This window comes from Cydia splendana, chromosome 2 (genome assembly GCF_910591565.1).
Source record: "Cydia splendana chromosome 2, ilCydSple1.2, whole genome shotgun sequence".
NCBI classification, from domain to species: domain Eukaryota; kingdom Metazoa; phylum Arthropoda; class Insecta; order Lepidoptera; family Tortricidae; genus Cydia; species Cydia splendana.
The window spans coordinates 30,259,763-30,287,410 of NC_085961.1; the positions used below are offsets into that span (position 1 = coordinate 30,259,763).

General features: G+C 38.5%; 1 protein-coding gene across 1 annotated transcript in view; it reads left to right on the plus strand.

Moving 5' to 3' along the window:
- The window catches only part of LOC134806120 (protogenin-like), a 148,640-nt gene extending 122,359 nt beyond the window's left edge, over positions 1–26,281 (plus strand). Inside the window, exons 5-24 of the mRNA XM_063779401.1 lie at positions 227–292; positions 770–956; positions 1,308–1,430; positions 9,976–10,140; positions 10,823–10,910; positions 12,580–12,774; positions 15,914–16,008; positions 16,309–16,384; positions 16,884–17,054; positions 17,996–18,104; positions 18,711–18,875; positions 19,503–19,636; positions 20,385–20,530; positions 21,481–21,586; positions 21,889–22,037; positions 22,573–22,681; positions 23,511–23,607; positions 23,894–23,954; positions 24,134–24,217; positions 24,294–26,281. Of these exons, the coding sequence (XP_063635471.1) occupies positions 227–292; positions 770–956; positions 1,308–1,430; positions 9,976–10,140; positions 10,823–10,910; positions 12,580–12,774; positions 15,914–16,008; positions 16,309–16,384; positions 16,884–17,054; positions 17,996–18,104; positions 18,711–18,875; positions 19,503–19,636; positions 20,385–20,530; positions 21,481–21,586; positions 21,889–22,037; positions 22,573–22,681; positions 23,511–23,607; positions 23,894–23,954; positions 24,134–24,217; positions 24,294–24,587 (2,620 nt within the window). The 3' untranslated portion in view covers positions 24,588–26,281. The remainder of the gene's footprint in view (positions 1–226; positions 293–769; positions 957–1,307; positions 1,431–9,975; positions 10,141–10,822; positions 10,911–12,579; positions 12,775–15,913; positions 16,009–16,308; positions 16,385–16,883; positions 17,055–17,995; positions 18,105–18,710; positions 18,876–19,502; positions 19,637–20,384; positions 20,531–21,480; positions 21,587–21,888; positions 22,038–22,572; positions 22,682–23,510; positions 23,608–23,893; positions 23,955–24,133; positions 24,218–24,293) is intronic.
- Positions 26,282–27,648: the final 1,367 nt, after the last annotated feature.

Genomic DNA, 27,648 nt, shown 5'->3' on the forward strand with positions numbered 1-27,648 from the left:
TCGCAACGCTCAAGATTCCATTTTTCGAACCACTCGCTACGCTCGTGGTTCAATTTTGGAATCTTTCGCTTGCTCGGGTATCAATATTAGCACGAGCGGTTAAGCAACAACTTTGCCCCCTTGTAAAACAAATAACTATTAAATCCGAGTGTTAGGTATTTATTTATCGTTTATCGCACGTATAGTTTTAGGTATGTATATTTTAATATATTAATATTTGTTTCAGATACTATTTGCTGAAAGATCAGCTGCTTATTACTGAAGTGCGAGACAGCGATGCTGGTCTTTACAGGTAAGCATTTCTTCTCACTCACATGCTTTTATTTTCTTAACAATAAAGTATTAGTACTCGTATCTTGTCAATTTTGACAGTAAAATGGGGAGTTTTATTTAGACCAATAACCTATCTTTTAAAATTGGTCTTTTAATTTTTGTAATTTTGGTAGAAATGGAAGAAGAAAAGCAGTAAAACGGCGTCACAGTAGGGGATACGGGACAAACGCTAGGAGGATGATGAACGATGAACCTATCTTTTAATTTTATTTCTTCTTAAATTTGCGAGCGTAATGACAGCCAACCAGCTCTTTTGATATCAATATCATTGATATCATGGCTTATCATGATTTCGTCTCTGGTTTTTGCCCATGGACCGCTCGTTATTTTTGTCCAAAATCTTATTACTCATTAAATGGGTGTATTGATTTTAAACAACTCGCTCTATTAGCTAGGTACTTCTGCCTGTATACGTTACATACTCATTTACTTCCAGATGTATAGCAACAAACTCGTACGTGAACAAAACTCGCACCAGCCACGGTGGACGGCTGCACGTGGCACCTTCAGAACCTGAAGCCCTGGAGTTCATGCCCACCTTCGAAGACCACCAGCTACTAGTTCCAGAAGGAGGGGATGCGGTCCTACCGTGTCCTGTGTCTGGATGGCCAAGGCCATCTGAAGTAAGTACGAAGATTAACTAGAAATACCCATGTACCTGCCTCAACAAAGCTTCATGACACCTCGCCGATCTTGAGGTCTCCAAAGGCAGTAGAGCAAGCTCCTAGGAGCACTTTAGTGGGTTATTGAGAGTCCTTGCAGATCTAGATGGTCAAGTAGTCCCAAAGCGGACTGGAGGTAAAAACGCATAATAGGGACCGTCAAAGTCTATGTTGTTTGTTACTCTATTTAGCAAAAACCGTTGGAAAGATTTGGGTGAACTTTGAAACAAAAATAGCTATCTAGATTACGCATTTTGTTTCTAAATAACAAAATTAATTATTTAATAATTAATCGTACTTATTGTGATACAGGTAATCTGGGACCTGGCGGGAAAACGGGTGTACAATGGCCCTGTGCTCGTCTTGACTAATGTAGACGTGTCACAAGACGGCGTTTATACCTGCAATGTACCAGGGCATCAGGATTTAAAGAAGGTAAGCTCATAGCTCGAAGAACCGATAGCCGGTGCGGCAAAAAGGTTGTAGACTATCACGTAGACATGGCAGTGGGCGTCCTAGGGCTGAAATGATGACGATGATGAAACATGAAACTCTTAGTAGGCTTAATAGTAACTACAATCTCAGTAGCGAGCGTCAATAAGCGGCGCGTTTAGTGGGGCATGCAGCGTCCAAGCTCGGCCACGACATTGCGCGACTTGCGACGGCGGCGGCGGTAACCATAGGTTGGAACGAGACATAGCGATCGGAACTTTCGTTCCCACCTATGGTTGCCGCCGCCGCCGTCGCTAGTCGCGCAATGTCGTGACCGAGCCGTCATGCTTCCAAGGGAGCTAATCAGCTAAACTGTGTAATGAACTGTCGCCCGCGGTATTTCCGGGCCGATACGACTTCAAAACCTTCAGAAAAGAGTGTGCTCCCATCTTAAAGGCCGGCAACGCACTATCAAATTCTGGTGTTACAGGAGTCCGTTAGCGACGGTAATAGCTTAACATGAACCGTCCCGCACGCTCCGCTCGAGCGTTCACTCAATTTGTACACAAGACCATTGACATATATCTAAGGACAGGCCTTACGGACAATAAGAATGGGGCCAGTATAGCGGTGTCACGCACACGAATTCAAGCCAATCGTGCAGTGTAAAGCCACAACGCGATTGGTTTATGAGTTTGCATCACGCGCGCGATTGGTCGCAACTTGTAGCGTTAGACTGCACGATTGGCTCGCATTCGTGAGTGACACCGCTATACTAGCCCCATTTGTTATTGCCCGTAAGGCCCGTCCTTAGATATATATGTCAATGCACAAGACGATAAATTGTCCGTACTATATCCGTGTGGCAGTCATGTCCAAATGTCATAAACACATACAGATGTAGTTCATAATTATTTTCTATCGCATTTTCTCGGAAACGTTCGTATTTCTCACGCTACTTCGGTCAACCTCAGTACTTTTTGTACCGAGACTGACTGAACTAGCAATATACACGTTCGTGCGTTTCCGTGAAAATACGATGGAAAACAATTATGCACTAGTTACATCTGTACCTGTACTGTAACTGTTTCATAATTTCATGACTTTACTTGGCAAATGCTACTGTCAAAAGTACCAAGGAACCGTTTGTGAAGTTGAACAGCCGTCATCCCCGCTCCCCTTTGTACCCATTTTGCTGATTTGTATTAAATTATATATCACGAATAATGAGCTCAGGGAGCCGATTTTTGAATTTCGACCGCTCGATTTCGTGTATTTCGTTCAATAATATCTCCACTACTAGGCATTTAAATTCTACTAATAGAATTGAAAACGAGTGGTCAATACCACTCGATTCTGAATTTCTATCGCTCGTATTTCAAAAATTAGCATTTCTCCGTTTTCCACGGATTTTCGAGTGCCGAAATCGAGCGATCGGAATTCAAAAATCGGCCCCCTGGTGAACGCCCTTCCGTGTTTTTTGTATTCGTAATTTGAGCAGGTACTTAATTATATTTGAAAGGTATCAAGGTATATTTTTCCTTATTAAAGACGCTTTTTTGTATTATAATTTATAAGTATTTATTTATTTATTTATTGTACAGTACTTCTAGTGTCATTCGATAGCGTGACAAGCGTTCGTGTTAGCGTTATGTCTATTTTTAGGGTTCCGTACCTCAAAAGGAAAAAACGGAACCCTTATAGGACCACTCGTGCTTCTGTCTGTCTGTCTGTCCGTCTGTCACAGCCTCTTTTCTCCGAAACTACTGGACCAATTACCTACGTTGAAATTTGGTACACATATGTAAGTTTGTGACCCAAAGAAGGACATTTAACGTAAACAAATGAATTTTAACCCTGGAGGCTACTTTTGGGGGTAAATGAGAAAATAAAAAACAAAGTTTTTCAAACTATATCGTGTTACATATTATTAAATGAAAGAACTCATTGTAAGAATTTCAAATATAATTTTAGGATAAACAGTTTAGGAGTAATTCAAGAAAATAGGCAAAAAATGACCATTCTCCCCTCTTTATCTCCGAAACTACTGGGTCTAAAATTATGAAAAAAATACACAAAATAGTTCTTTACCTATAGATGACAGGAAAACCTATTAAAATGTACAACCAAGCGTGAGTCGGACTTAATTAGGTACTTAGTTTTTGACCCGACCCTATGGGTTTTTTTTAAACATTTCACTCACGTTTAACATAAAAAAATACATTGTTAAAAATTGTGTAATGTATTTTGAACGCGAGTCCGACTCGCATTTGGCCGGTTTTTGTATGGAATTTTGAACAGCGCGCCAAGCGGGACGTTTTGGAAACTCAAAATCCCGTACAAAGTGACACTTAACGCAAACGCGTACGTCACGTCACGCTTTCAAATGAAATGTATACTAGTACGTCTACCACCAGTTCTGACATTGACATAACGCTCACGTCTACGTAATTTACTTTCTGTACATCTCGCTTGCACTAATATGCGAGTACGAGCGAGATGCATAGAAAGTAAGTTACGTAGACGTGAGCGTATATGTCAATGTCAAAACTGATGGTAGACGTATAGGGATACTGTACCCCTAGTGTAATTAACACATTAACACATTAACACATAAAGTAACATGTTTATGTCTTTGTTTTTGATGTTTCCGACTGTAGCTTCTTCTCCACCTTTTTAGTTCCAAATTTCTGTAAAGATGTTTTGATATCAGCGATAGTTACTTGGTTTTATCTCACCAGGATACTTTTTACAACTATATCTGAGTATTTTATACCTTCAAACGAGCAATTCTTGTATATATATTGATTTATGTATTTATTTATTTATATTTCGGGAATCTCGGAAACGGCTCTAACGATTTTCGGGGGCGAAAAATCGGTCTAGCTAGGTCTTATTATCTCTGGGAAAACGCGCATTTTTGAGTTTTTATATGTTTTCCGAGCAAAGCTCGGTCTCCCAGATATTTTTTATTTAATGATCATAAGGGAGAATCGTATTTAACAGCAATACCGATGAAATCAGCCCCGGGCGTGCGGTGAATGATAAACAACACTCGAATTGATAAGTCATAAGTACCTTGTTTTTATTTCTTTTCTATCCCTTATACCCTTCTTATACCTATTATTTGGACACGTTTAAGGGCGAGGTCATGAAAAATATTTTTTTTATGTTTGTGGTCTCAAAACATCTTTTTATTTAATTCTCTTTTGAATAAACTTTGCAATAACTCTCAGTGAAAGCTATAAGAAGTATTTCCACTTAATGGCTACTAATTTTGGTTATTAATTCCGTAAATAGATCTTGCGTGGGTTGGAAGTTATTTATATAATAGGTATTGATTGATTCGTAAACAGAGGTTGGTTAATAAATAAAACTAACAAACAACCTCCATACAACGCCGCGTGCCTCATCATTTTGCATTTTAGTTTTGTACGTATGAAAATTGTCATGAAACAATCATAAATAGACCTAAATATCAAAAGGAAAACACTAAAAAGTACCAATTTTCCCTTACGATGCGGACAAGCAGTTTTGCGGCCGGCCATTTTGCGTTCTACACTCAAAATCAGTATTGCCGGCGACTTAAAACAATTTTCTACCAATCGAGTAAAGTAATCAATCGAAAAATATGCGACAAAAATAATTTTTGGTTGTTAACTTGTTGCGTAAATTTAAAAAAAGAAAACGTGCTTAAGAATGCACACTGCCAAGTTTAGGGTTAAATAGTTTCAAAACTATTCAGCCCATAGAGTCTGTTCGGAAAAAGAAGAGTCGTGGAATGTATTGGGTCCCATATATTCCACGACTCTTCTCTTTCCGCACAGACTTTTGTAGGTGAATAAGATGTCAAAAGATTCGCTACATTTCAGCGGACTATGAAATAAATTCTAAAAAGTGTAATGTAGTCGATTTATTACTTTTTAAAATTCATTATTTTATTTGTTTTCCTCCTTTTTATTTTGTATTTTAGCAAGGTCAAATGTCTGGTACATTTTACTTGAAGGTGTAATTTCCTTCAAACATTGTATAAGGGTACTCGATAAACATGGTTGATAAATACTTATCTTGAAAATAATCAAAGACTTGACGTGAATAGACAACGCATTATTAGTGCTTAAACAAACTTAATGAATAATGACCTAGGGAGTATAGCTACTAAATCTTGACACTTGACAGATCAAACGTACAGAAAGGACCGTAAAAACCTGTGGTCTAAAAACAAGAAGCTTCATTTGAATTTTAAAAATATAATCCTAATTTCATTTCGATTTATTTCGATGTTCGAATGTTAAAAGTTGTCGCTAGATAGTGCGACATCTCTAGCCAATCGTACAGTCACCTGAAATAATAAATGTTACACAACGAAGGCCGCAAAAATATCTGACACTATGTTATTTGTAGAGCCATAAGAGCCTGTCACATATTTTTGCAGCCTTCGAAGAGTAACATATTATTGCAGGTGACTGTACATCGATGAATGCAGATCGAAATGAAAAACATATATCGGGTTGACAGATGCACCAAAAAATCACGTGATCATTTCTATACATTATTACACTTTGGGTTGGCGTTTTCTACTGTCAACGTTTGTGCCTTGGCTACACCCGTTTATACTTCGTACACATTACATGGGTAACAGCCGTGATAGCCATCGGAGAATCAGTTTTAATTTGTTATTTATTGCCCAGAATATTGTAAACAATTGAAAAAGTTTTCATGTCATGGTTGTTATGATAGGTACATATTTCCCTTCGGCTTCTAAGCACCTGTCCTAATATTTGTTATTGGTCACTATATTAACGCAGAATAAGCAGCAGCTGCCGTAATTAATATAATTGTATAATTATTAATTTAATGTGTAGGTACATTAAATTAACAACTATACAATAACCATAAAGAAGTCGTAAAAATTAATTACTTAAATAGTTAAGTCGGCACTAATCTATGCGTTTACGACATTTACGACAAATACCATTCGTACTTAAGATACGATTACTGCTAAATATGTAAAACTACCTAAGTGTAATAAAAATATAATCTACCTACAGGTGAAAAACAACCCATTTAAATATATCTTTCTTCTTTTCTTGCACATGGAGCATACTCTGATGAACCCTACCCTGATGTTATTTCAATGTTGATGTCAAATTTCAGGGGGTTATAAAAAATGTCCAAATTGTACGGTCACTCGCGTTGTCTAGTTGTTGAGTCTGTGACTCTGTGTATATTTTGTTCATTGAGGTGGACCTGTTAACATAAATTATTTCGCACGAGTAACCTCACCAAATTCTAGGAAGAGGTTTGGATAAATAATCGTACGACTTATATTTTTTCCTCGTGGTTCGTATTGATATTTAGTATAACTTTCCACGTGGTTCGTATATATTGATATTTAGTCATTACTAGTGCCTGCGCGCGACTTCGTGCATTGATTTAATTCGATGATTGATAAAAACTATCTTAATGTCCCTCCCTGGGCCTAAAACTATCTCCACACCAAATTTCATCTAAATCAGCTCAGCGGCTTAAGCGAGAAGAGGTAACAGACAGTCTTACTTTTACATTTATAATTTTTGTATTGTTAGTATGGATAGTATGAATTAACAGGTCGCGTAGCCAACATACCAACAGCTTACGCTCCGTAGCGATCGAAACGCAATTGTCACTGTCGCACGAATATGGAGGAGTGATAGCTCTCTATCTAGCGTTTCGTTAGCGATTGTCACCTTGGCTAGTCCGGCAGTTCCGTTACTTAGATACTGATACCGTTACAATATAAACCGAAGAGGAACTTTACAATTTGAAATATTATTATACCTACTTATTTAAAGTACCTGTGTATTCTTCAAATTTTGTCGAGCTACAAGCTGTTTGAAAGTCGATCCCTAAGAAGTTCAAAGGGTTTTGAAAGTTTTTAAAGACATTCACACGAGCTGAGGTTATAATAACGACCTTGTCGGTAGTGGCGCTGCCTACGAAGATACTACCAATAAGTTTTAGGTACAAGCTTTTATCGCTGACTGTACTTTTCTCTCCACAGGCGACTAATACTTAACGAGACAGGCCGCGTAGCCAAGACGCCAATCGCTTACGCTTCGTAGCGATCGAAACGCAACTGTCACTGTCACACTAATATGTAAGAGTGATAGAGAGACATAATGCTTTTCGTTGTCGAAGCGATAGCGATTGTAAACTTGGCTAGGCCGGCAGTTCTAACAACCCCGAACACAATTAGTTAGCGTTGTTTTATCACAGAGTTCCCATGGCCACCTCCTGTCTCCATCATCAGATCAGCTACATGTCTCATAATTTTGCAATGTCATCCAATTTACATATGTATGCCAAATTTCAGCTTAATCGGAAATCGGGAAGTGGGTCAAATTTAGCTACCAAGATTTGACCCACAGTCCCACACTCACATTCACACTCGTACTCGTATTAACAGGGCAAGTTAAATAAAAGCTTGTAAAAAATCCGGCCTCGCGATACTCGGATCACTCGGATGATGCAAAATAATGTAACACGTGCAGACGGGTACACTTAATTGTTATGCGAGATGTAACGACCGAGATATCTCGTTTAACCAGATTTTATTTATAAGTTGCAGACAATGTTCTGCTAATTATGGGCAGGGACTGATTTCGTTACGGTATAAATGGTGCGGTACCGCTATTGTTTAATCATGTTTAATGATACCGATTCATTTTAAAGGTAGAACTATATCGGTTGAAATGTAAAGGTACGGCACCGGTATAAAATAACGCTACCGCTATTTTTCATAGGCGGGATACCTTTATTATACCTACCGGTATTTAACCGGTATTATTTCGGTACCGAAAAACTTCAATCGTAACATTTGCCGCCGCCGAACGAAATCCACTCACATGTGACCGCTGTTGACGTTGCTGTCAAAAAGCTATAACGACACCATTATGATAAATGTTAAGGTATCGAAAAAAATAACGGTACCGTTATATTTCGCTACAGAATAATAGTATTAGTGTTTTACAAGGGGACAAAATTGTTGTTTAACCTCTCATGCTAATATTGATACCCGAGCAACTAGCAAGCGAAATATTCCAAAATTGAACCACGAGCCACGGTTCGACAAATGAAATCTTGAGCCATTTGGCTATTGCAACTTTTTCTAAAGTACATATTCCTAATAACAAACGGTGAATAAAATTAAGTTTTCATTATAGTAATACTGTTAACAAATTGTGTTTATTTTTCACTAATCTTCTTATTTAATACCTAATAAAATTAGAGCAAGAAGCAATCTTTTTTTTAATCCATCCTTTATCAACCATTTTAATAGAAAATATCTGCACAATTAACTCGGCATCAAAAGGAGTCTAAAACAATTTTAATTTACTTTATATTTTAGTAAATTTAATATAACCGCGCCGTTAAAAAATTACGATCCTGGATATTAAACGTTTATACTCCTGGCTTTACATTATGGTAATTTAATGGAAGTAAATTGACAAAAATAAAACGTAAGTACGCACTCGGTGGTCTTTTATAACCGAAGATGTATTGTTACGGTAATGTCCACTTTTTATGTTATTACGGTGGCAAGCCTACGGTATATGCTGTTTTGAAGTTTAATGAAAAAATGATCTTTAACACATATCGGTATTGTACATACTTAGTGTGTTTTTACGAGTAGAATGGAATAAAATGTATTCAGGAAGTTTAAACGAAAATAACTTAACTAATATCTAACATAAACATACCCCGGTTTGACGGGGGCAATTAGGTTTGACGTTTAAAAAGTGTGAGGATCACTTATAGGGTGACTGCTATAGTTATAGGCCACTACATAGTAATTGGCCACTCTTTACAATAAGACTTAGTTTGACTTGTTTCTTTCTGATTTTTTTGGAAAGGCTAATTACTATGTAGTGGCCAATAACTATAGCAATCACCTATATACACATATGTATTTAAAATTAAAGATATCAAATACTTACTACTACTACGTAGGTACTACGTGCGCAGTTGGCGCGATGACCCAACATGAGTCTTGGCCTCCAACACACGAGCACGCCGTTTTACTCGGTCCTGCGCGGATTCACGCCAGTTTTCACTGACGCCGAGCTCCCGGAGATCTGTAGGGCTACCGCCAATACCGAAAATCGTCAATTGCGGGCATTTTTCTCTGTCACTCTAATTACGCCTTCATTGGAGTAAAAGAGTAAGATCCCCGCAATTTGCGAATTTCGGTTTTCGCGGTAGCCCCTCTGCCTCCACTCGATCCGCCCACCGATACTTACGAGTAGGGCAACCCACAGGACGGCGCGCGGCGTCCATTCGGTCGACCCAAGTATGCTCTCTTTACAGCACGATCTTCCCATTCTTTCGAGGAAAGACATCTAATATTGATACGATTTTATTTTAAAATAACCGACTTGGTTTCACATATACATCTCTGAACTTTTTTGTGGTAGAAGAATTACGTTGCGAGACTTGCATCTATTTACATGTAATGTTTTTGATGGGATATATATTTCTACATACATAACTATGTCCTTGTCGCCAGACATACAACGTGACAGTGACCAAACCTGTCAACATCACTCTGCCGCCGGTGTCCAAAGAAGCGATACGAGCCAGCACCATCCGGTTCAACTGTACCGCTACAGGCCGACCTGAGCCTAATATCACTTGGTACAAGGACGGAGTACCGTTGGCTCTTACTGAGAAGGTGAGTATATAAATAGAAATCATTTATTCGTCAGCATAAACAGTGGCGTAGTTAGCTAGGCGTGGGCGAAGTGGGCCGTCGCCCACGGCCTCGCGCCCCAAGGGGGGCCTCGCGCGAGGCGCCTTCGGGCATAAAAGCGCCTCGCAGATGCGACCTCGCCCACGGCTAGATTAGTTCATGCTACGCCACTGAGCATAAATAGAGAAGAGAAAATGATACAAAACAGAAAAACATAGGAAGGAGAAAGTGCCACGAAATGGTCTCATCTCAGCATGACGCTGGCGACTTTCAGCACTGCTGATCTTCCGATGAGACTATCAGTGGACTTCATATTATTTATTGACAGCGACATAGTGTGCGAGTGGCACTATACGTCCGCTTTGATAGCATTTCTGTCCCTTATCGCTTGCCACTTTGCTCCAGAGCTAGCTTGGCCTTTATAGTGTTTTAGTCACCGAGGTTTTGGTTTTTTGTATTAACTCGTGCATTTCCTCTCGGAACGGACACTTGATGAAACTGTTGTGTCAATGTATAATTTTTTTGTTAATTAAAGATTGTAATCAATCACGCTTCCTCAACACAATAATTATTCTTTAACAAAAAATATAAATTTTAGCTATAGAACTTACGTTCTGTCTATGTAGGAGAATTAAAAATGCTAATTGTGCAATCAATATTTCAGATTGGGTTGTGGAAAGCTGCTTTCCTGAACCCGGGCGACGAGGAACGTATCGAGCTGGTCATCAACAGCATTACTTCTAAAGACGCTGGTAGGTATCCGAGGGTCTACCGTAAAAGAAAAAGTTAAGTTAAACAAACCTCGCTGAGAGTATTAACTTAGTACTTATTCTACTTCTTCTTTACTCTGACTTCTTGGTCTTCTCGAGAAGTTTCTTTACGAACTTTTATAGTTTTTGCTACCTAGGTGTTTTAAAAAATTACACACAGTGTAGAATGTATACTTGGTCAAGCAAATCTTGACTTGAATTTACACCTCTAAATATTATAGATTTTTTTTTTGTGTTTTGTATCTGTATTTTTTATGTAATTCGACATTAAGAGACCATATACATCTCTTAGTTATTGTAATACGTTAGATTGAATTGTTAGTTTTATTTTATAAAATTGTTGATGTTATTATTTTTCCTTGTATGTATAAGGTAAACCAGAACTTTGGGAGTATTGTCAAGAGGGCGCTCGTTTTGAATTTTATATAGCAACAATTTGTATAGTGGGGACAATGGAAATTGGCAGATGATTTTTGTTTTATTCCGACAACTTTAATAAGTGCGAAGTTTGATGTTTGGATATTTCTTCGCTTTTTACGCTATAAAATTCGTGAATTTTACGACGTATGACACATAAATCAAAATCACCCAAATCTATTTTCTTTTTTTGTTTTCTTTTTTTTTAGGTTTGGTCGTTTAATTCCGCCCTTACGCCCTTCGCTAGCAATCCGTGATGCCGATGCATGCGATACACCTAATACACAAATCAAATTATTACAAGACATCAACCAAATCGTGACGACCTGACTATAGTGACATTTGTCCATAAGTTTGAAACTTACCCGTCAATTCAGGTGCTAATTTCGTTATGTTTTCTAATGGAAGAAATTTCTCTCCCGCACGTTATTTTTCCAATAAATAACTATATACACTATTTACAACTTTTTCTCTGTAAAATCTAAAACTTTCGGCATGATTATTGCAGTCTAATAATAATTCACACGAAACTAGACAAAGCAATGTTTACATTGTCAATATTGACAACTATCATAGAGGGTAGATGTTGTCTATTATTAAAATTGTTGCCATTGCTAGAAATTAGTACCAACAAATTTCCGTAACATGGCGCACCCTCAATAGATCCTGGTTCACCTATAAATTCAATGATGACGTGTAAAAGTGCCCTTGTGGCCTATTTGCTGAATAAATGTTGATGTTTGATGTTTGATGTTTGATGCTTGTCAGTAGCAAAAGGCGGCAAATTTGAAAAAATGCAGGTTAGCAACACTGTTTTCAAATAATTCCAAAATCGCCTGTCATCTGTGTTTTATCTGTGCAATGTGGATCGTGAATGACAGCCATCTTGTTTGTTAATATTCTACAATCGTTGCTATTTCTAGAAAAAAATCTGCTATTACCATTAAATACCAATATACATATTAAATAAGATTGTGTATGAACTTAAGCAAAGTCAAGGTGCCTATGCCTACAATGTACAGTCATGCGCGTTAATCGTAAATATTAGTAAAATGTGAGGTTATGATAATTACATGTTTATGTTCGATGTACATTGCTGCTTTTCTTAGCGCAATACTGGTCTTTGAGTGTTGCCCTACTTCACTTTGCTGTACATTGCTACTGACATACTTTGCTTGACAGACTATAAATTTTTGACTTAGGTAATCTAAACTTTAGGTACCTATCTGTGCAGGTGTATACCAATGTTTCGCAAGCAACAACGTGTCAATGGCGTCAGCGTGGGCGACGCTGACAGTGACGGGGCCGCCGGCCATCGCCGCTCCTCAAGACATCACCTGCGCCCCGCTGGGGGCTCAGGAGGTGCTCGTGCGTTGGGCTCCAGTGCCTACGGATGTGCTGGCTTATACAGTGCACACTACGGCTCAAGGTAGTTATCAAAAGCTATAGCCTATCTTATATTGCGCGCCTCTGGGTGTTCAGGTTGTGCTAGTTCGGTGGAAACCTATGCCTACTGATGTGCTGACTTATATATACTACGGCTCGAGGTTTGCATAAAGGGAAGAGACGTTACAAGATATCACATGTACTGGGGGCTCAAGAGGTGCTCGTGCGTTGGGCTCCAGTGCCTGGGTGGATTTCAAAATCCTGCGAAAACTTATGGTTCGGTCTTTATAAAAAAAACTAGTAGGTTGTGCGAGTTGCAACTTTTTTATATATTTTTAAGAACTATTATCTTCATGTTCCTTCAATTACCATCTCCAATAACTTAATAGTTTTTTTTATATAAAATGTTTTATGTGTCTAAAGTCATCACCGTCTACCGGAAAAATCTGAACCTTTTTGTTTGCAGTGAAAATTATAGCATACCTATCGTACGATTGCGATTTTTGTTTTACTTATATCTTTTCCATGTTGTTGTTTAACACATGAAAAAATATGCAATAATTCCTTCACCGAGAAAGTACATTTAAAAATATTTAAAATTTTGTCACGAATATTCGTCAACACCGTCATGGTAATGTCAATGTGAGCTTATCTCCGTGTATGAACAACGAAATACCGCTAAAGGTCCTTGCTCTATTTTTCACTTTAATATAGAATGCCAAAAATGATTTCACTATAAAGTCACATGATTGAATCGTGAGAAATATTACGAACAAATTTGTAAAACGTAGTTTGTTACAACAGAGCATCATCACCGTTATGCTTTGGTTTAAAAAAGTTACAAATGATATATTAGAAATAATTATTGAAATGAATGGCAAACTACATGAAGTTTATTGTGTAGCATAGATATTAACTACTATTATTCGTATTCTAGAAATAAAAACAAGAAACTCTCAAATCGTCAACACCATACCCATCATCACCGGGAAAAAATGACGACCGGTGATGATTTCATGTGTATGGTGATGACGATTCTCTGAAACTTTTCTAGTTATTTTGCTATAATTCATTATGAAATTAAGCTGTATGTTTGAAAAACGTTCTCTATGTCTTCTAACACTATATAATGTCTACCTTATAAATGTAGAATAAATGTAGAAGAAGACATGACTATTTCTTTCACACTAGAGGATGGTTAGTTTTTAAATAACATTTTGACTGAAGTAGGCAACATTTAGGTCACTTAGAACTTAGAACATACAAATGTTTATTTTTTATTATCTAATAATGTAAATCGTGCAACTTAGAGTCTGTAATTGCATGTTAGTCGTGTTAAAACAAAGTATTTAAACAAGCAACATATATTAAGTTTTAAGCGACCATAGGCTACAGTACTGGCTCACTATCGTGATGGCCTTATGTTTTTTGATAATATTATATTAATTGATGTATATAATTACAGCAATTAAATAAATTAGTCACCGGACCCATTACCTAACATTTTGTAATTTATGACATGCATTACAAGTAGGGGTCTTGCAACTTATAAAACACTGATTATATATTTATGTTTAGCTATTAAACAACATATATATGGATTTAAATCATTATAGCTATTTTTAAAGTTAATTTATAAAACAACAAAAATACAAACTTATGCAATGAATCAAATTATCAAAAAAAGTAATATATCATAAAAATTAAGCTCACTGGTAAGCCAGCAATTTTATAATATGATATAAATACCAAGTTATGCAGTAGATAAAAGAAGATGCGGGTTTAAACTGATAATAAGAGTACAATATTGTTAATATGATTTAACATTGAAAAAACCCAAAAAAATTAATAATACATAAATTGCCTATTTCGGAATATAAATTATTTAAAATTATACAATAAAAAACCGGGCAAGTGCGAGTCGGACTCGCGCACGAAGGGTTCCGTACCATAATGCAAAATAAAAAAACAAAAAAAAAAGCAAAAAAAAAAACGGTCACCCATCCAAATACTGACCACTCCCGACGTTGCTTAACTTTGGTCAAAAATCACGTTTGTTGTATGGGAGCCCCATTTAAATCTTTATTTTATTCTGTTTTTAGTATTTGTTGTTATAGCGGCAACAGAAATACATCATCTGTGAAAATTTCAACTGTCTAGCTATCACGGTTCGTGAGATACCGCCTGGTGACAGACGGACGGACGGACGGACGGACGGACAGCGAAGTCTTAGTAATAGGGTCCCGTTTTACCCTTTGGGTACGGAACCCTAAAAATACTTGTTATATATTTATTTATATGAATAAAATGTATTTTTTATAATTTTCTAAAAATAATTTATGTAGCTAGTCTTATCTTCAAAAACATGTTATTTGTAATGTTTATTAAAGTTCTAAAGCCTTACAATTAAAAAAAGTTTTTGTTTTTTTAATACGTTTTTAATACATATATAAATTAGTTCCCAAATCGTCATTACCGTACATGCAGTGTCATTACCGTCTATAAAAGAGTCATTACCATACCATGATTGTCATCACCATCTTGCGTTTTTATTTTCCGAAAGCGATAAGTTCAAATATAAGCCACAAATGATTGTATAAATTCCATAAATATCCTCAATATACAGCCCCCTATTACTTTACCCAGCTAGAATCGTGTTAAATTAAACATTAAAAAAAAAAAAAATTTGTATGGTGAATTTTTTTGTGATGAAATCCACCCGCATACGGATGTGCTGGCTTATACAGTGCATACTACGGCACAAGGTATGCATATAGACTAAAGTTTTAGGGTATCTAATGAACTCTTGTGGGTGTTTAGGAAGTTCAAGTCCGATGGGTACCTTACCTAAAGAAGTGCTGGCTTTTATGCCTTATGACACATTAAAGCTCAAGGCTAACAATTTTATATAATAAGTTTTTTTTTAATAGTTTGTGACAAGACTCGCTGATCAAGCTGTTTTTCCTGATAAAACTACCTTTCTGCGACTTTTTGCTAAGGTTGGCATTCCACCTATCCAATTTATTTGTGCAATGTGTATTGCGTCTCACATTTTGCTTAATGAGAGAGAGAGAGATGCAATGACATTGGAAAAAGAAATTGGACAAGTGGAATACTACCCTAAGGCCCTTTAGATTTGAACAGCCACTGCTTCGCGATTTATATTTCTGTCCTTTTTCCAGAACCTGGTGGGACAGGGATGCCGCTAGGACCTCCTGTGCAAGACCCTCGCGCCGTGGTGAGCGTACCTAAAGCGCTCACGCCATACCGCTTTCAAGTAAGCTGTCTCTCTAAACTAAGGACGTAAAATTTCGTACATTAACCCGCCTCTTCCTATCTCTATCGCACGCGCATATTTATACTGCTGTCTCGCTCGCACAGTGTTATTGATTGCCGACATCATGAGCGAAACAGAAATATAATTACGCGCGTGCGATAGAGATAGGAACAAGCGGGTCAATGCACCAAATTTTACGTGCTCAGCATCTACTTTAGTAAACCCCCATGTTTTTCATTTTAAAGTTAAATTTAGAATTATTTATACAAGTATGCATATTGAGAGGATTTTTTATTGTAGGTTCGCGCATATATTCAATCTGCCAAGGGTGCTGCCACTGACTTCTCGGATTTCGTGGTCTGCCAAGGACAAGGAGGTAAGTGTAATTTAAACAAAGCCACCTTATGTTTATGTACCTAGTGGTGCAGGAATTATAGTGTGAATTTCTGAAAGAGAGAGAAAGTGTTGACGCCAGCGTGTTAATGTCAGCGTGAAGTCAAGAGTATACGCTTTTTCTTGGCCTTCTGGCAAAGCCTTTCTTTGTTCGAGGGGCGCTTCGCTGCCGGCGGCCAATCGTTCTATAACATACAATATAAACGATGGCTCACGTTAACAGCGACTTATTAATCATGGCGCGAAAAGAGTTCAGTTTCTATTTGCGAGTTCCTATAATTGGCTCTGTAATGTTATCTAAAAAGTCCAATGTATTATCATTCATAGCTGTTGGAATTCCTTGTATAAAAAAATAAAAATACATTACAAAAATTATGATTACTTTATTAAAATTGATTCTTTTAAGGCGTTTAGGCACTACAATAAAACACTATTTGCAAGTTATTTAAACCTGTACCTACAACAGCCTGTGTCTTTTCCAGTTCCAATAAACTTGACAAAGGATGACAAGTCGGTGTTGGTGTCATGGCAGAAGTTCGCTAAGCAGGCTCCTGGGGTGGTGGAGTGGATCCTGCAGAGTCGGATGGCAGACAAGCATGACGCGGTCACCAATGTGACTTTGGATGGGACGGTCACCAACTATACTTTAGATAGTAAGTGGATATATAGCCTCCTTATTTTTCATTTTAGTATTTTCAGTTGCAACCCGAAGGTGCTCTGGATGCGCTTTTGACAACCTAATCCCAATAATTGGTGTAGACTCTGGTTTTTACGGAAGCTATTACCCTCTGACATTCTAAGTCAGAGAGGATATATTATTTAGCCTCCCTGAATTAGTCCTGCTTCCTCACGACGAAAACTCCTTCACTATGAAGCAACGGAAATATCAAATGATATTTTCTCATTGATACGAACTGGAGTTTTGAACCCATGACTTCCGCGTTTTAAGAATGACATCGATCTTCTTCGCTACCGGTACTTTAACAATGATATTAATTGTACCATCGTCATCTTCCTCGCGTTGTCCCGGCATTTTACCACGGTTCATGGGAGCTAAGTTCCGAAAAACTCATTGGTACGAGCCGAGGTTTCAACCCGCACCTCCGGATTGCAAGTCGCACGCTCTTACCGCTAAGCCACTAGCGCTTCATTAATGACCGGTTACTCGCTGAGGGTGTTCCAGCTTCGATCGCGCCACTACGTGCACTTCAACTCTTTTGTGGTGCGCGTGCCGCGACCGCTGCAAGAGACCATCGAGTGCGCCGACTTCTGGCCGAAAGGTGTCGTGTTTCGGAGGTTCCGGGGCAAACTGCCGAATCCGACACAAGAACAGCCGATTCAACGGAGCCACGCCGTTTTGTCGCATAAATAGTGTTTAGTTTTTAAGTTTATAATATATATATATATATGTATGTTAGTCTGTAAGGTATTTGTAATATGGGCCTTGTTGCCTGATTTAAATTTTAAATAAATAAATAAATAAATGACATTATTGTACCATGTCAAAATACTATATGACAGGCAAAGTACACATTTTCCGAGCAATTACGCAGTTTCTAGGTACTAATAACCCCCTACTTTATTTTCTTTCTAGTACCCGAATACGGTGACCTTCAAATCCGCGTGCTCGGGACCCGCACTCGACCCTGGCTGCAGCAGAACCTGAGCAACGTGCCGTGGCGGTCCTTGGACCTTAGCACTGGGTGAGGTTTGATCGCCAACCGACTGCCAATAGTGGGCAAGGCCTGGTAATGCTAGGTTACACATTACACATGAGAATGCTAGGAGATAATCGGCTACCAGAAAAGTAGGTTACATTAGAACTGCGACCAGATACTGGTTAGTTGTAGGAGTTGTAATCATTTAATTGAATGTACATAGTTAATACAAATCAGGGCGAAGGTTTCAAGAAATTCAGAATCAAAGGCTACCTTATGTCGATATAACTCTTCCAGCCGGCGTATTATGGATGATTTTATCCACGTGATAAAATAACTATCACAAATTTAACTCCGCGGAATATAAAGTGCCGGACACCGGTTTATCACGCTATCACGTAGACAAGAACGACCATCATATCCATACAGCTAACCTTTGAATAAATGACTGGAAAACTGTTAAATAATGGCTAGCTGGTACTAAGTCTGTTAAAATGTAATTAAAACAAAATATAACCTACGTATCAGAATACTAATACTAGTTTGATGATTGTCATTTACCACATTACTTTTTAACTCAAAAATGTACCGTAGTGTCAAATTGGTGAAAACATCTTCATAGCAAAACTTGACAGTAATCTTAAATCACAGTGACGTACGGGCGACGCCGCGAAACATCCAAGTGACGAAGATCACGACCCGCGGCTTCACCGTCCAGTGGGAGACCGACGACCTCGCGCCCAGGAAATATAAGTTCCTGGTCTGCGTGCTCAAGATCGACGATCCGTCGAGCGACGATGGCAACTGTCAGTACAGGTAAGTTCATGGCTGGGTCTTTTACATAAGGTCACGACCCGCGGCCTCACCGTGCAGTGGGAGACCGACGAGCTGGCGCCCAGGGAATATAAGTTCCTGGTCTGCGTGCTCAAGATCGACGATCCGTCGAGTGACGATGGCAACTGTCAGTACAGGTAAGTTCATGGCTGGGTCTTTTACATAAGGTCACGACCCGCGGCCTCACCGTGCAGTGGGAGACCGACGAGCTGGCGCCCAGGGAATATAAGTTCCTGGTCTGCGTGCTCAAGATCGACGATCCGTCGAGCGACGATGGCAACTGTCAGTACAGGTAAGTTCATGGCTGGGTCTTTTACATAAGGTCACGACCCGCGGCCTCACTGTGCAGTGGGAGACCGACGAGCTGGCGCCCAGGGAATATAAGTTCCTGGTCTGCGTGCGCTCGGACCGATAAATTGCTTTGGATAAACTGAATTCCTTTGTGCCCTTGTTGTATAATGAACCATTTCTTTTATATAGTTTCTCCGATTTCTCGAAGATGCCTGGACCGATTTAGATTACCTATTTATCTTTAGGATGCTTTCCGCCAAAACATTGCTCCGTTCTTTCTAACCACCATACTCATCGTTTAACATTGCTATGTTGCAGCGACAAGCACTCAGTGACGATAGACAACCTCCAGCCGGCCAGCGACTACGAAGTGCGCGTGGAAACGCAGCTGCAAGACCTCGAGGCTGTTGAAGCGCAGCTGCCGTATCGCGTGGCTACGTTGGCTGAAGAAGGTAAGTAATATAGCACTCGGAAAAATGTCTCTTCTATTCCAGAAAGTTGAGGATGCTGTAGTCGAGGAGCCTAATTTGTAGTGATATTGCCTAAAACTTATTTCACGTCCTTTCTCTTGTACGCATTTGTTTCACCAATTTTTTAAAACAGAAAAGAATTTTTAGAACCTAAATCTGAGTATGACCCACACCACCCCTAACTCTTTAGCTTAATATCCTCAGGACTATCGAAAATAAGTGCTTTACGATAAATCATGATAATTATTAAATTATTGAGCCCCACTCGTGAATCGGGAGTCTCCTTGTTAGATGATCACTTCCACATATTTTCATCAGATGACTTAGGTACTACTGATTTTTAGGATTCCGTACCCAAAGGGTAAAAACGGGACCCTATTACTAAGACTCCGCTGTCCGTCCGTCCGTCTGTCACCAGGCTGTATCTCATGAACCGTGATAGCTAGGCAGTTGAAATTTTCACAGATCATGTATTTCTGTTGCCGCTATAACAACAAATACTAAAAAGTACGGAACCCTCGGTGGGCGAGTCCGACTCGCACTTGTCCGGTTTTTTTTCCTTTAAACCTTTAAATCCTATTATATATGGTTGAAGAACACAGAGTTGACAACAAACAGACAGTCAGGTAGACTTAAGCACTTTTGTGGAAATAAATAGATTTTTTTTTTATATTTGTAAGACACGAAATTTTTAATTTGCTGATAATAAATTAATTTTGGTAATTCGCAGACGCAAAGTTGATATACAAGTACATCAACACCACGACAGTACGAGTGTCGTGGAACGGAGTCGGCCGGTACACCGTGCGACACAGGCAGAAGCTGGGGCCGCTGGGCGACTGGTCTACTATCAACACTGATGGGAACACCGTACTCGTGAGTAAAGGGTCTCTTGCTATAATTACTAACGGCTTCTACATCTTATGGCGGCGGCAAACGGCAGAGAGCGGTGATAAGTGGAGGCGAGAGATAGGATCTTGGCGTCTCACTCCCACGCAATCCCGATTACTAAGCTGAACTATAAGTGGAATGGGTTGGACGGTACACCGTGCGACACAGGCAGAAGCTGGGGCCGCTGGGCGACTGGTCTACTATCAACACTGATGGGAACACTGTACTCGTGAGTAAAGGGTCTCTTGCTATAATTACTAACGGCTTCTACATCTTATAGCGGCGGCAAACGGCAGAGAGCGGTGATAAGTGGAGGCGAGAGATAGGATCTTGGCGTCTCACTCCCACGCAATCCCGATTACTAAGCTGAACTATAAGTGGAATGGGTTGGACGGTACACCGTGCAACACAGGCAGAAGCTGGGGCCGCTGGGCGACTGGTCTACTGTCAACACTGATTGGAACACTGTACTCGTGAGTAAAGGGTCTCTTGCTATAAGTACTAACGGCTTCTACATGTTACGGCGGCGTCAAACGGCAGAGAGCAGTGATAAGTGGAGGCGATAGGATCTTCGTGCCTCACTCTCACACTATCCCGATTACTAAGCTAAGCTATGAGTGGAATGGGTTGGACGGTACACCGTGCGACATAGTCGTAGTCATAGTCGTATTAAAAGCGAGACTAAAGACTTACAGTCAGAGATAGAAACCTAAGCTAACCATAACACGAAGTGATCAATTCTAAAATGTCATCACATGAAATGATCAAAATCCAGCCACGACAGGTATATGTCTAAAAAAACTCCCGTGAGACTCAAACATATTTAAATTATTTTAAATAGGTCACTCACGTATTGTTAAGTCGAATAGATCGACATATTTCGATCCAATTTAAAGTACTTTTAATATATATGACTCAAAATGTATTTTTTACAGTTGACCGGTCTGGATCCGAACTCGGAGACCTACGTGGAGGTGATCAGCAACGAAGGCAAAGCTGGGAGTGACACTCTTACCATCCCACCACAGATTAAGGATCTTGGTAAGTGCAAATGTACGGTGTAAGGACTCTGTGAGTTTTGCTATTATTTACACGTGTATCAAATCTTACTTTCAAATAAGGAAAAATTCTCGCTAATTACTAGCTCGTACCTCTTGAGGGACTACCGCGAAAACCAAAAACCAAAAGTATTCGTATATTGGAAGTCTTCCAGACTATAAAAATCGATTCATTAATTAAATTGATTTTATAGTTTCGATGTTAAAATAGAACATTTACACATACACTGTTAACAAGGCTTTCCTCTTATGAGAATATTTTGACACAATTAAATAACCTTTCAGATGCCAAGGACCTGTCCTACGTGTACACAAGCAGCGGCATCACAGTGTCGTGGGTCGGCAGCGGCCCCAGAGTGGTCAAGTTCGCGCAGAACATCACGCAACCCCTCGAGAAGTGGCGCGTTGTCAACGTCACTGAAAACCATGTTCAGGTAAACACTGCTGTCTATGTGTGCCGTGTTAAAAATAGTATCACAGTGTTGGCACTGGTCTCAGAGTGGTCATATTCGCGCAGAATATCACGAAGCCCCTCGAGAAGTGGCGTGTTGTCAACGTCACTGAGAACTATGTTCAGGTTAGCTAAAACCTTAGTTTTTTTTGACTAGGGTGTATTTAAATATGATTTAAATTATGTCCAAGATCATGCCAAGACCTCAAAAGAACGAAAGTACAACGATAATATAATTTGTAGGCTCAATTGAGGAAGTACCTCCACCTTATATAAGACCACACCGCATCCATTGTTACTTAATCGTAAGTAAGGCACAACGGTTGTCATCTAAAGCATGCTGAGGAAGTAGGTACCTCCACGATTAATTCCAAATAATTAACGTAACCACTGTTTTTACGAAAGGGCTTACCATCTGACATTCCGACCCAAAAAGGAATCTATGCCTTATTGGGACCACGTAATCTGGCTAGCTTATTTACTTACTAAGTTTATAATATTGCTCTCTTTGTCCACAGCTTGTGGGTCTAGACCTATCACTGCCGACATATGTGACAGTGACAGCGCAGGGCACGGGACAGGTGCTTACCATCCCTCCGGCCCCGGAACAACCCTCCATCGCCGTAGGTGAGACACTCTTCGAATAATAACTACCTACAGGGAGCTTTTGGATAACACAGGAGCCCCATAATTTTAGCTTCACTGCTAGTTTAAGTTTCCGATTCATGCCGCAAAATGACAGACCCTCTAACGTGCAAGTCAAGAGGGCGTGCGTAAACTGTCGGGTACAAAACTTGCTTTGGCATGAAAACTAAATGCCAAGTTTTAGATTTATAATATAGCAGTAGGGTTGTGATTACATGTTATGTTAGTGTGATTTTCACAAAATATTACTTTTTCTCTGGAGCCGTACTTAACCTTTTGACCACCAAAGAATTCATCTGACGCGCGTGGATACCTACAGCCCAATATCAATCTTCATGCAAACTAAATTCGTTATAAATTACAGTTTACAGATAAGATTCAAATTAAAGAATTTAAAACTTTATATGGTGGGTCTTACGAGGTTAACACTAGATAAGATAAGATAAAGTTAAGATAAAGTTTATTAAGCTCAAAAGGTTACATTCATACATAATTTCATAAGTTATGTTACATAGGTATATCTGTCTAAGATCTTTCGTTGGTACTTAAATTAGGTATAAACCTGTGCTATAAGTACCAGCTACCTTCCATTTGTCTCTATGTACTTTACATGTATATTGTACAGGCGAGTATTATTTATAATTAGCTACATACTGTTAAGAAATTTATGCAAAATCTATAACAATGAGGAAATATTAGAAGTTATCTATAAAGATAGCAAAAGGAATTATAAAAAAAAAAAAAAGTTTTTTCAAGAGCTGAACACTGTAGTGTGACCTTGTTTGTAATAATGTGTTAGCTTTTTTGACAGGCGTGGGCATCGGGTGCGCGGCGTGCGTGCTGCTGGTGTTGGCGGCGGCAGCGCTGCTGGTGTGGCGGCGTAGAAAAATGGCCGCTTCACCAGTCAGGTAACTCGTCGCCATTTTTTTCCACTGCTGGGTGCTGGTGCTGGCCACACTGCTGCTGTCGCCGTGTGTGAAGTCACACAAGCGGTTTTTTAATGGCGAAGTATAAAGTTCACATAGTCTACATGGCCAACCAAAGGTGGCAATCTCAAAAATTACAAAAATCTGTAAAAAAAATGGAAATACAGCCGTGCATATTAGTTTTAAATGTACACAAAATATTATACCTACGCGATATATTATAATAATAAGTGAATAGTCAATAATTAGAAAATATTTTTAAATGCAGATCGCGACGAAGGACCATGTCCCCTATCGAGGGACACGAAGGAGAGAGCTCGGAAATGAAGGTACGTTGTCCAATTTCTACAAACCACTTGAATAACTTGATATTGTTTCGCTGTCATTATTACTAAATAACCTTAAAAAAAATTATTTTTATTTCAAACTTTGAGGCAGGTTGATGATAATGACCATAGACACTGAATACTCATATGTTCCTTAATATTACTGGTTTTTTTTTAAACAGAATATTGGAGGTCGACTGGCAAACGGCGGTGCCGCAGGAGAGCCGCTCCTCAACGGCCACGTACACATCACTGAGAACCCCACGGTCAGTATAACAACTAAACAAAATTCACAGAATATTCCTAAATATTCTAGACTCAACAAAAACTTTCCTCCCACAGTCGAAAACCCCAAACGGTAAGACGAAGAAAGGCCGCTACGAGCCGTTCGACGTGTCGCGACACGACGCCGACACGACGCTCGAGACCGTCCTCGAGGCCGACACGTCCGCGTCCTACCTCCTCGACACGTCCCGACGCCCCGACTTCGACACCTCCAGGTCCTCCCGCGACCTCAGTACCAACAACTCCTTCAACAAACTACCTGACGATAACATGAATTCCGAAATCACTCGGAGTTCGGAATTTACGCTAGACAACAGCAAAATTCAACCCACGCTTCAACCCAACGGTTGAGATACCCCCTCTCGCCCCCACCCCCGAATTACACAGGGATAGGCGATCCCTCGCAGGCCTCCGGGCTGCTAGTTACTGGAGACTGTTTAGGACGGCGCGAGGATAGCTTGGCGTGTTTTGTTCCTAATAGACTTTATTTTTAACGATGTAAGGCTGATTTTTGATAACAAGTACGAGTACAAAGTATAATTTATCGGTTCTTTCAAGCGCGGAGCCATCCTCGCGCACTTTGTTACGCTGTATATATAACAATAGCCCGTTTTGGCGTGTATATAGAGTTACTAAATCGGCCTGAGATTATTTGGAAACAGCGTGGAGACAATAACATGGCCGTGGCGCCCGCTATGCGTATGTCTAGAAATACAGTGCCTCTGACACCGGACTTCCTGTCTAATAGCCTAGTTTCACCGTTAGTGCAACGTAATCGTACAAAATATAGACCAAAATGAAATCCAAACACCCATTATAGTACCTAAATTCACGTGTACATAACATTTAAAGTATTTATCGATGTTAAATGACGGTTTATTATGTTTTCTGACTTTCATAGACAGTTTTTAGACAAAGCCTGAGAAGCTATAAGTTACCTTCACAATTTGCATTCCAATTCCATTGATTATATTATATACCTACCTACTGTACCTACGCCTCAGATTGTACACATACATACTACGTACCTTTTATAGATGTGCTGCTTCAACGGACAGAGATTAAAGACAATGTCGTACGGCTGTTTACAATGGGGTTAGAAATTGTCAAAGGGTTTTATAGATGCCGCTAGCATACGTTTAACCTGTCTCTAGTTTTGTTTTATGAGATTTGGCTTAAAGAGCATCCAAGCCATAAAATTAAAAAAAAAGAAATAACTAGTGACACTATTCGTAGGATTGACAGGCATAACCTATCCTTGTGCTATCTGTAAAATACTTTGAATGCCAACCCCATTGAACATCTGTCCGTAGGACATTCACCTCCGAATATCTGTCTGTAGCGCAGCAATTTTCCAACGCACATATAAATATAATCATGTTACACACTTATTTTGTTTCTTCGTTACATGCGCCTAGATTTCAGGACTTTGATTAAGAACTAGAACATAGCTCCATATTTCGTTGAAGGGAAACTATACATAATAGTTTGTAATAAGAGTTGAACACAGAAATGACAGGAACGAACATGCTCCGTATTTATTTCCACAATTAATATACATATTAATAATGACTTCGACACTGCGATAGTTAGAAATATGACAGAGCCCAAAGGTGAAGGTCATACTTTCAGTTATGTAACGTTAATTATTCCCATGTATGCCTAAGTTTATTTATTATGTTTTATAATTTGTTTAGATTTTATTATACCTACTGTGTACCTTTATTAGCGCACGTAACGAAGAAACCTGTTATTTTACACTATTACACTAAAAAGTTATTCAAACTAGGATACCTATAAACCTAAGAGAAAACAAGTAGATAGTATAAAAATATATAAATAATAAATAATTTATTGCAACGAAGTAACTGATATGAAATGGTATTAAATTCTAGTATACACGTTATTGAATTAAAAGTTATTCCAAGTTAGACGCACTTACGCTGTTTTTCCCATGTTTGCGGTAATTTATGTTAACTCTGTTGAAACTAAAATGTTTTCGGTGTTCAGAAATATTCTTTTGAAAAAATTGCGAACCTTTTTTTTTGGAAAAAACACCCATCACCGGGTAGATAATGAACATTTGCGGTTCTAGCTAAATTGGTTGTTCAATACTTACGCAAGAACCCTAAATGGCATAACAATCCCGTATGGTGACTGTACCTACTAGAGTCTGTGCGAAAAGAAAAGAGTCGTGGAATATAATGGAAGCAATACATTCTACGACTCTTCCCGCACAGACTATACTACTAACGAATTAGAATATCTCTGAACACCCGGCTGCCTCGACGACGAAGTTCGTTGTTTATTCCATATCACAATTATATCTACCTCATTTTCTTCGTTATAAGATTTTTTAAAAATTTATAATACGTAATATTAAATTAAGTTTTCTGTAATTACCCATCGACCCCGTAGATATGCCGAAAGGTATTTACTGGTTAGCTAGTTTATTTATTTATTAATAATAGGACGTTTGCTAATGATTTTTTCTAACATTCAATTGTTTTTTTACCATAATTATAATACGAGTATAATGACTTCAAAGTTTATTTGAAACCCCAAAAATAGTTACTACCAATTTGGCTTAAAATGAGATTTTTTGGCAATTAATTATTAAAAGTAGTTTGGCGGTCTATTAAAATTATATAATTATATATATTTCTTTTATTAAGTGGTTTTGGTACGAAATTTATTATTAAACGCCTATTGAGTTTGCTTTTCTAATTATATGTATTAAAGTTTATTTTAAGAAAGAATAATTAAACAGGTCTATAGTTATTGATTTATGTTGCGTAGACAACGTATCAATAGTATGACTAAATGGTTTAATAAAAGCACCTAGGTACAATTTATATTAAATGTAAAAAATAAGCTGTTTGTGTTGTCTAAAGTATAATTTATTTAGTAATAAATGACAAACGGATTTGGATCCAAAGTTGTACAAATAAACAGATGACGATATAAAAAAAATAGTATTAAAAGCTACCACCTCCGTGTTATTTTGTCATTAACTTACATATGTGGAAGAACTTTCAGCAATAATAAAATTTAACATACAAATAAGACACTGACTTTTTAAAGCACAAACAGCTATGTAAATATATTTAAAATAAAGTATAAAACTCAGTTTAAATTAAAAAAAAAACGCCGACTATGTACCTGAAATTTCAATTACTCTAAGTTAACTAGGCTTAGGCGTAGTGTTAGGTCTTATAAAAATCTAGAATTTTATCTTCGACGCTAGGTTTTTTAACAGGGTCTAAATTTAGATTCTGGAAAAGGCTCGACGGGTAAGCTGGGATTTTTGATATAGTATTGATTTTGCGTGCAAGAATTCTGCTGTTGTCTTTATGTTTAACATTTTGCTTGTGTGCTAAGTCCATCTTGTACAATTTGTCTGTAATGTGAC